At 41.5% G+C, this 10,815-nt stretch overlaps 1 protein-coding gene across 1 annotated transcript in view; it reads left to right on the forward strand.

The window, feature by feature from the left end:
- Window positions 1-10,420, forward strand: part of MB21D2 (Mab-21 domain containing 2) — a 116,760-nt gene extending 106,340 nt beyond the window's left edge. The window contains exon 2 of the mRNA XM_073675152.1: window positions 5,699-10,420. Coding sequence (XP_073531253.1) covers window positions 5,699-6,963 — 1,265 coding nt within the window. The 3' untranslated portion in view covers window positions 6,964-10,420. The remainder of the gene's footprint in view (window positions 1-5,698) is intronic.
- Window positions 10,421-10,815: the final 395 nt, after the last annotated feature.

Genomic DNA, 10,815 nt, shown 5'->3' on the forward strand with positions numbered 1-10,815 from the left:
TGCACAGCACCCTGTTCCACCCTCACTGGGAGTGCTGTACATACAGCGGCACCCCATGCGTTACACAAGTGAAGAGCTAAGCTACTACTTTCTATAAACTCTGTGGATTATGCAAAGCCTTTTCCATTTTAATACCACATTATTGTAATGTTCAGCAGGCTTTCCTATAAGATCCAGAACAATGGTTAATACAAGATTTACCGAGACAACTGATCCTAATTGATCTAGTAATAGGCCTGTCAACACAGAATATCTTAATCAGTTTAACAATTAATAAGGTTTTCGGTACATCTGCCCCCGGGGGCTACACGACCCAGCGCGCGGCATAGATTTATACAGTGATCTAGGGCTCCATCTAATGGAGAAAGAAAATATTATTAGAAATGTTGGAAAGCAAGTAGTCTCTGTATGTATAATTACTGCATAATTGCTAATTACGCCATTCAATGATATGTTTATAATTCTTTTCACTGATTTATCGGATTTTGTCACCATAGAGCTGCACGTCTTTATTCAGATTACGGCTTGTCTAGCGGATGGAAGTAAACTAGGATGACATTTCACTATACGTCATATTGGCTTCCTCACTCCGCTCTAGGTTTCATGAATCCTCGTGTGAACAATGGACAAGTAATTACTTGAGTAGGGTTACACGGTGCAGAAACTGTGTGTGGCTGAGGACCATCCTATAGATATATTTTATATATTACCTATATGGGCAAGGTCTTCGGCCACTGCACCATTGCACCCAACCTCAGGATTTTCTGTCTGACATTATGATGACGTGTTGACACTAATGCCCACTGTGGATCTGTAAGTACCGTATATAGGAAATATTCTACTTCTCTTATTGTACTTCACTCCTAGCATTAGAATATTGCAGCGACCGCATGTGTGAGGCCTCTCTATACATGTGGGCACGGCGGCCACTGCTGGGCATGGTGGCATGGGGACCGGTCATCACAAGGGCAGGTCACTGTGTCCTGTCAGATCTGACATTTCCATGTGTTTCACATAGGTGCTCTATACATATAAAAAATAAATGTGCCCATGTCCTCAAATACAGGGCTGTCTAATGGGTAATCCACACTTCCAAATCCTTTACAAATGGCTCATAGTTACATAGGTTGAATAAAGACCTCGGTCCATGAAGTTCAACCTTCCTCCCCCCATTGTACATTTTGTCTAATTGACGGTAACTAATTTGTATAATTGAGTAATATCACATTTTCTGTAGCAAAATGAGAAATCAAGGCCGTAGATTGATAGAATATAACATAGATTTAAATGATTAAAAAAAATGTAAAATCTAATGAAACTAAATATGCAACAAGCCGTCCACTTAAGAATATTGTATAAATAATATATTATTTCACAATTTTCCTTTTACGTTGGTGTTGGTATATTTCTATAGACTGACCGCAGACATCTGATCTTTAAACCGCTGCCATGGTGTTATACTAATATTCCCAGTGTGAATATGGCGGTGGAGCAGCAATGAATGAATTACTTTCCAGGTATTATGAGCTGCTTGGGAAGAGCCATAGGGTGGTCTCTGTCTTCTCAGGTGTGGTGCAGTCCTGGCATTACAGTGCAGGGCGTGTAACATCTGGCACGTTCATTGTACAGATGACGCTGACATCAGTATAGGTAAAACAAAACAGCATTTTACAGTACCAGCAAAGTGAATGACATTTCTGAAATTGTATGCCTATGCTTACTTTTTCCTTTCAGATTTGAACCATCATAACTTTTTTTTTCTTAAATATACAACTTTGTCAAGTTTTTTAGCAGTTTTCATTGCGTTTTTCACCCATTTAAATGAATGAGGAAAAATGTAATAAAAACGCATTTTTTTGCAGCGGTTTTTCTGCCAGCAGTAAACTTTTGCTGCACATACCCAAACAGTAACTGGAAAGTTTCCCTACAATGATGAGAGTCTTCTTTCTTTTCACCCTGAAAACAGATACCTTCAGTTATGGCAGTGCATATTGGGTCAAAGGGAAGAGAAGCAGTGGGTTTATACCATCAAGCAGATTTCTGGTCAGGGGTGGCTTTCTGTATTTTGTAGAGATCTGTCCTCTACAGCTGTATGCTGCATTGTGATTGGCTAGTTTCCACAACATATTTTTAAAGGGAATCTCACCAGGCTTTTACCACCTGTTCTGAGAGCAGCATAATGTAAAGATGAAGACCTTGATTCCACTGATGTCCAACTTACTGTGCTGCTAAGCGTAATGTTGATAATCTGCTGCTGATAAAACACTGATTTTATAATTCGAGGACTAGTACCTTGCTGCCAGGAAGTCCTCCATATTCATGAGCTCTGTATAACCCCACCATTGACCGGAAGCTTTCAATGTACGCTTCACATGGTCAGGAATCCGCCAATCAGTGGTGTGGGCTCAGCATTCAGAGAACTGCTAGATCTGCAGCAGAGAAATAGTGATTTTATCAAACTGACAGCAAGCAGCCTAGTAAGTGATACAGGTCTCTGCGCTTACATTAAGCTGCTCTCAGATGGGGTAGCGATGACCTGGTGACAGATCCCCTTTAATAGGATATGCTGTGCTGCCCCTAAACCACTACTGCATTATAGGGAGGGCTCTGACAGACTGATAGAGGGGTAAAGCACTACAACCAAATATAATAATGTATATCCATTAGCTTCATTTACTCTTAATGCACTTGGATTCTCTTTCTATTGATTGTCTTTCAAGTTGAAAGTTGCCTTAATTGATGTATAAAAGCTGGAGAACATGGACGATAGAGCGGTCATTGATCTGATGAGGCGGCTTCTGCACGCGCTCCCATCAGCCGTGCCACCTGCTCTGCCCTGCTGGGCTAACTAGACCTAGGAAAAGGCTGATCTGATACCCGCGGCAGGGCAGTGCTGCAGTCTCATGATCTTCTCAGAATTACATGTAGACCTCCGCTTTGTTGTTTGCGTCACAATCCACATGCATATGAATGAGACGTTAACTGTGCGCTTGCTGTGTCAGCGGGGATTAGTGCTGACCAATTGCTGATACAGCGAGACCACGGCCATTATTTGATATTTATGACCTGAAATAAGGAGTTTATTTGATTTTAAGTTGCTCAGTGCATATTGATTTTAAACTGGTACTTGGAGGTCTCGTCACAGACAACCCCTTCCTAATAAGTGCTAGAAGTCCAGCCCCTGACATCCAAGGCAAACCCCTGCAGCGGCCTCTTATGGAGAATGTATAGTATTAGATGGATGAAGATCCGTCCATGTAGAAGGAACTGGGAGCTGGATCATTGCCTATAAGCAATATGTCTGCACCTGTATTTTAAAGCTGATTCTAGGCCGCCCCATTGTGTGAAGAGTTTATAGTGTATAGTGATACTCCCCTTTTCAAACGTATTTCGCTGCATATCTAAAGGACCTTAACCCTAGAACGCATGACCATAAAAATCTACACTTTCACATACCTGGGGCCTTTTAGGCCCGTGTGCAAATAACATGGAATAACTCAAACAAAAATGACAAACAACTATATACCTGAGGAATACCTAGAGTTTCAAAATTCTAACTAAAGAAATCTTGCAGAAAATAGAAAACAATTAACAGGGCGGGCCTGCGAGGCCCCAGGTATGCGTTCTAGGGTTAAGTAGTTAAAGTCGTGTACTTCGGACGGATCAGTCAGTGCCTCATCTGCGGATAGCCCACCCACGGAGACATGACACTGATCTCTGATCCGCCCTCTCTCTCCTCCCAGAACTTTGCATCCCGTAGTTGTTTGTGAATGCTGCACTTCAGACAGAAGCAGTGTAACCTTGTAGCATAACTCCAGTGTTTTTATTAATTGCAGCGTTGGAGTGGTGCATCTAATGTAAGACCCCTGCACCTAGTCTTATATTTACCAGCCGCCGTCTTCTGCTGTTATCCATGCCACTCTGGGCGGTCTTCATCAGTTTATGACCTGTTTGATCACTCCTGTGTTTGCTGAAGCAAGCCTGAGGTCACTTTCCTATGCCAGCCAATTAAAGCCTTGTTCTGGCTCTCAAAGACTTGCATTGAAAGCTTGTAACTAGTGATGAGCGAGTATGCCTCCTTAACCCTTTTGGCGACAGGCTGGCGAACAGGCTATATCTGCATGTGTCACAGCTGGCAAACAGCCATAACACTTGCAGGTGCGGCGCCAATGAATGAAATGCCGAGCATGCCAGAATACTCTGCGAGCACCCGAGCATGCTCGCCAAAAGGGTTAATGAGGCATAATCGCTCATCACTACTTGTCACCCGTACCTCTGACTTCCACTCAGTCAAATGTTGCAGTCACAAGATGATGGAGCGGTGCTGGGAAGAGCTGAAGACAGCAGGTGGTTAGTATAATACTAGGTGCAGGCATCTTGCGTTAGTAGCACCATTCCAGCACTGCAATAAAAAAACAAAACGCTGGAGTGGTGTTTTAAAGGGGTTGTCCTCTACTATTGGAAATAGCCCAATGTATTTTTATGATGAATAGAAGTTTCTTTGTGATTACCTTCCTCTGCTGTTTCTGCCTGTGAGCGGCGCTATCACTGGCCACTCAGAGGCATCACGTGATCCCCGGCTGCAGCCGCCTCTGACATCCGCTGATGTCACGTCATAGTCCCCGATGCAGCCAAGGGTGTCTCTCTTCCGCGTTCCACCGGTGGCTGCTGGGTTGTGGGCGGGGTCACCCCGCGCGTCACACCCTGCATGCACCGGTCACTCTCCCACTCCCCATTCATTGGGAAAGCACGCTGTGGATGCAGGATGTGATGTGCAGGGGGTAACCTCGCCCACAACCCAGCAGCCACCGCGGGGATCCCAGCGCTGAGTCTCGCCTCACTTGATGTGATGTCAGCGGGGGGTCACGTGATGCCTGTGAGCAGCCACAGATAGCGCCGCTCACAGGCAGAAACAGCAGAGGAAGGTAATTACAAAGAAACTTCTATTCATCATAAAAATACATTGGGCTATTTCCAATAGTAGAGGACAACCCCTTTAAGCCTTTGGAATTTAGGCAGAGGTTCACTACACATTCCTGAAGTCACGCATTCACAAGCAGTTATGGGAAGCAAAGTTCTGGAAGGAGAGCATGAGGCCGCCTCAGGGATCAGTCATGTCTCATTGGGCATGTTATCGGCAAATGAGGCAGGACTAGTCCACCCCTAGTGCACACTTTTTGCCTAGTCAAGGTCATTTTAAAAATGTAACGAAAGAAGTTTGAAAAAGTGACACTTACTAAATACTGTAAACCTACCCCACACAATGGGGATGCCAGCAATTCTAATCGGCATAAAAAGGCCAATGTAGCAGTATAATCAGCTTATTGGTGTTGATCCAGTTGTCAGGGTCCCTTCAATACCTGACAGCCCAGGTCTACCAAAATGAGACTCTGGTTTGCTGCTTCAGCTCATAGACCGAGGTCCTGAGTGGTGGCTTTTTTCTTTGTGGGATCTGTTTCTGGTTTTGGCTTACAAATACTGATGCAGAGAACTGACCAAAATACAGAAGCATGAAAGTGGCCTAAAGGAGGGTTATTCAGTGTCTCAAATTTTAGTGCTCTGTAGATTTGCTTCCATCATGTGTCCCCCTCGCCTATGTTTGCTATCCCAGCTTTAATATAAAATGTGAAAGTTTTGTAGTAATTTAATCTTACTATTTCTTCTGTAATATTAATATTTCCCTTTTGTGTCTTTTTAGGTATGGTTCAGAAACTAGACCAGAAGTTGCCTGTAGCCAACGAGTATTTGCTGCTTTCTGGCGGTGTTCGAGAAGGAGTCGTTGACCTAGATCTTGATGAGTTAAATGTTTATGCCCGTGGAACAGACTATGACATGGATTTTACTCTACTTGTGCCAGCTTTAAAACTTCATGACCGAAACCAACCAGTCACCCTGGATATGCGGCATTCTGCACTTTGTCATTCATGGCTTAGCCTTCGACTGTTTGATGAAGGGACCATCACCAAATGGAAAGATTGTTGTACAATAGTGGACCATATCAACGGGGCTACTAACTATTTTTTCTCCCCTACAAAAGTTGCGGACTGGTTCCATGAGTCAATCAGCATTGTGTTGTCTGAGATTCAGAAGAAACCTCAGAGAGGGATGCCCAAGGTAGAGAAGGTAGAAAAGAATGGTACGATTATTACAATTATTTTAGGTGTCGGTAGCAGTCGCATGATGTACGATATTGTTCCTGTGGTCTCTTTCAAGGGTTGGCCAGCTGTAGCTCAGAGTTGGCTCATGGAAAACCATTTTTGGGATGGAAAGATTACAGAAGAAGAAGTAATTAGTGGCTTTTATTTGGTGCCAGCTTGCTCCTATAAGGGTAAAAAAGATAATGAATGGAGGTTGTCATTTGCCAGAAGTGAGGTACAGCTGAAGAAATGCATTTCCAGCAGCTTAATGCAAGCCTACCAAGCTTGTAAAGCCATAATCATAAAGCTTTTATCAAGACCAAAAGCTATCAGTCCATACCATCTCCGCAGTATGATGCTATGGGCTTGTGATAGACTTCCAGCTAATTACTTGGCTCAAGACGATTACGCTGCCCATTTCCTTTTGGGACTTATTGATGATCTGCAGAATTGCTTAGTGAACAAATTGTGCCCCAATTACTTCATTCCTCAGTGCAATATGCTAGAACACCTTTCAGAGGAGACTGTTATGTTACATGCTAGGAAGCTCTCCTCTGTGAGGTCCGACCCAGCAGAACATCTCCGAACGGCCATAGAACACGTCAAGGCTGCAAACAGGCTCACCATGGATATCCAGAGGAGGGGGAGCACCACCAGCATACCTTCACCACAGTCTGATGGCGGAGACAATAATCAACCTGATGACCGGTTAGCCAAAAAATTACAACAACTAGTGACTGAGAACCCAGGAAAATCCATCTCTGTCTTCATTAACCCTGATGATGTAACCAGGCCTCACTTTAGGATTGACGACAAGTTTTTCTGAGACTTTCACATGCTTACATTAAGACTTGATGTGTAGTCTGTGTGCTGTCTTGTTTTTACATATCCAGCATAGATTGGATCTGTCAAGAACAATATGAACTTTTTAATCCTGATTGTGCAGGACTTTGCAAATTTTGAAACCGTAAATGACTATTTCATATGCTGCTTTGATCATTATTAGTTTCAAGGGAGAACATGAGCCTTAATGACCATTTTATGTTTGCATTGTCTATTTAATTTGTCTACACGTTGAGAAATTAGGTTTATGTTTTGGAAATAAATTATTTGCTTTGGGCTTCCATTAATTTACATAAGACATTGATAATTTGTGGCTCTGCAGCTGAGGTTTAAAGTGGGAGGATTTGGGCCATCCGTGAAGGTGATTGGTTGACAATTATGCTATATATATATATATATTATAATATATTTGGCTGATGCTGACTAATGTAGATAAACTTGGAAAATGGTGCAAAACCTTGTAAAGAGTGACTAGGGTGGGGCTGATGATGCTGACTAAACATATACCAACCTGACGGATGTCCTCACACCTGGCGCATGCGCGGTGAAGTGAGCTGACCCCGTCTTGGCTTTATCTGCATAAATGACATATTCATCAGCCAGGAGGCCGATGGTTATATCTTTTTTTTTTTTTTTTTCTCTTCTCTTACATTATTCTGCATCAGCCAAAATATACAAGCGCACTATTGTCAGCAGTCCTGCATAACAGGCGGTTCAGGGGCCCATAAATCTTGACAGATTTTCCGCAAGGTGATCTAGTTATGGCTCCAAGTCTGGTGGACTTTGCAGTGAAGTTGTTTTTCTAGACCCTTTAATTTGATCACAAGTACACACGTTCCATTGATGACTAATGTACAGAGTGAAATTTTCCTGGAAATGTCTACACAAGTCCATAAAATATATTCAGATCACATTTTTCTATTATACTTTTGTCACTTTAAACAAAATCTTATCAAATTGGATTATTCCACTTCAGTTTCACAAATGTCGATCCAAAGAATGTATTAATGTCTGTACATAATAAACTGTGTTCTAGGTACAGTCTCCTGAAATATTGTACATCTGCTGACACTCCTCCTGTGCTCCACCATGGGAAGCCTGTATTTGTTTCTCATGATATATATTTTTCCATGTACACCGCAAACATTCCCGATACGAGCTTGAGTGTTTGCAGCAGGATTTGCATTAGTTGGTCTTGGTCAAAGGAAACATGCAGACTGTAATTTTGCTACGTAATGAGCCATGTTTAGTAGAAAACCCTTGGTGGCATATTTTTTTTTTACTTAAATTTAAGCATTTTTTGTGAAAAATAATGTTTGCAATTCCGTTTTATTGACCATATTGCTTCTATAGCTGCTTTTGTGCTGTACTGTTTATTGCTCTCTGCGGAATAAGTTATCTGAGAATCAGTCAGAGAGCTCATCCTGGCAGCATTTATCACTCACCTTCCTTATTCTGAGCTCAGCTGATTAATGACCATATAAAGTTAATCTCAACTCTGATCATAAATCTGCTGAGAGAAGCTTAGAAGGACAAGAAGGCCCCCCTATCAGTATTTGGTCAGTATTCGGTCAGTATTTTTTCCTCAGGAGTGGGAGCCGCCAAAACCAGGAGTGGGTGATAAATGCAGAGTTGGTGACTTGTTTCTATTATACCTTTTCTCTGATTGTTCCTTACCTGGTTTTGGCTCCCACTCCTGAGAAAAAATACTGACCAAATACTGATAGTGGGGCCGTGGCCTAAGAGTTATAATCAGAATTGGCTCACTGACTGATTTTCAGATAACTCAATCTGCACTTAGCGGTAGACAGTGTAAGCTATAAACCCACTTGCAAAAATAATTTTTAGTTCAAAATGCATGTTTTTTTAAAAAAAAGATGTCCCTATCCTTTATAAAATAAAGGGTCAAAGTAGAGAGAATTTATTTTTGACCATGTTTTCATTTTAACACATGTCACACTAGGAATACTGTATATATTATCAGATGCCGTGCACATACAAACCTAGCAATTCATAAAAGTAAGGGGTAGTACCTTATTTTTATTTAACCTGTCTAATGAGAATGTACATTCTGTACCTAGCAAGAAAACCTTGTATTGCAGGGCTGCCATCCTTAAACTAGCCGTGCAGTTTAGATAGCAGTCATCTGAATGCCATCTTTCCTGATCCCCATACACTTGCATGAATGGGAAGAAGAGAGTAAGCTTTTGCTAGACTCTGCTTGACAGAATGGCTGCTTTTGTTCCTGAAGAACAAGAGGATGAAGCCATTTTTCTTCCACCCCTTCTTACCCCTCATCTACCTCCTTGGGAAACTCTGAACACCCTCATACACATTAGACTAATTGTCTAGTTCTGCTAAAATCTGTGCGTTCAGGTAATCTAAGATAAATGGGCCGTTTTGCAGTTGGCACAGTTGACCGTGGAGTTCATTAGCACAATCTGACACTGAAGACGGTCACGTTAGGGAGAGTTTGTTTATCCCGTCTTCCCTTTATGAGCTGCATATTGATCAGACATATGCATTAGCCGGTGTACCCCCACACTATATGTGAACTGAACATTGTGTCTCTTTTTACACTGCACATTTGTGACGTAACCATTTTTCCGATTTAGATTGCAACCCATCAGCCTCATAAATATTTATCCAGAAGTTCTCTGGGTTTTCAAGAATATTGGTAAGCTGCTTCAAGTCTATTATTTATTGGATGTTGATTTTCGCCAGGTCATCATCATCTTATCCGGATCATACAAATTCTTCAATTCTTTTCGTGCTACTTTCGTGGTGGATTGTAAACCGTTGTACCACCTTTCAAGAAGGCATTGCAGTGAGGTTTTGAGTGACATCTTTCAGAGGTGCTATGATTCACAATGATTAGATTATCCTGGATTATCACTCATCCAACTGCAGGTTACCAATTGATTTGTATTTCTCTTCTTACTGCGCACTTCTTTCATGCAGCACATACTTGTCTTTTGTCATCGCAATGTTCAGATATCTTGTTACTCAGTTGTAATCGGACATTTCCAGGTACATGTAAAATATTGTTCCTGTCACGATACTTTAGGGTTCTTTACTTTTACGCATCTACAGGAAAGGGGACATTTACGACTTAACAATACGCATTACAGTATGCATTATTTGCACTAATATTAGTTCTGTCTATTGTCATGTTTAACGGTTTCCTTCCATATACATGTGATTACTTTCTTTTTCATAGAAACCTGTTTTCATTTTCCCTGGTTTTGGTTCTCCTTTAAATATGATGTAATGCATTCATCCTGCTGTAATTTCTTGTTCTTCATTGTGTAGGATTTGTGTCTCATAAGTCGTCATCATCCAGATATAACATATGTCACTGTATCTGTGCTGCTATCAGACTCAAGGTGTATATTTGATATGCATTTTTTTTTCTCTTGCAAATTAAAAATGGAAATCTATTTTTGATTGTTTCTTTCTTTGAACAACGTTTTAGCAATATGTATGTATACATGAAAACTAGTGGCTAAATCCTATCATGTGACTGGTAACTTAGCAGCTACAGTACTGTGCAGAAGTATTAGGCAGGTGAGGAAAAATGCTGCAAAGTAAGAATGCTCTTCAAAAATAGAAGTTATTGGTTTAATATGTACAGTGAATGAACAAAAGAGAAAATCAGATCAACATTTTGGTGTGACCACCCTTTGCCTTCAAAACAGCCTCAATTCTTCTATGTACACTTGTACACAGTTTTTAAAGGAGCTCTGCCGGCACCAAATGACTGTTCAAACCAAGCGCAAGCGATTGATGCACCATGGAGTGGACAAACATTTAAGTGGACCTTCTCATTTGCTTG

The sequence above is a fragment of the Phyllobates terribilis genome, unplaced genomic scaffold, assembly GCF_046119375.1.
Source record: "Phyllobates terribilis strain yellow unplaced genomic scaffold, ASM4611937v1 Scaffold_3__8_contigs__length_932513732, whole genome shotgun sequence".
NCBI classification, from domain to species: domain Eukaryota; kingdom Metazoa; phylum Chordata; class Amphibia; order Anura; family Dendrobatidae; genus Phyllobates; species Phyllobates terribilis.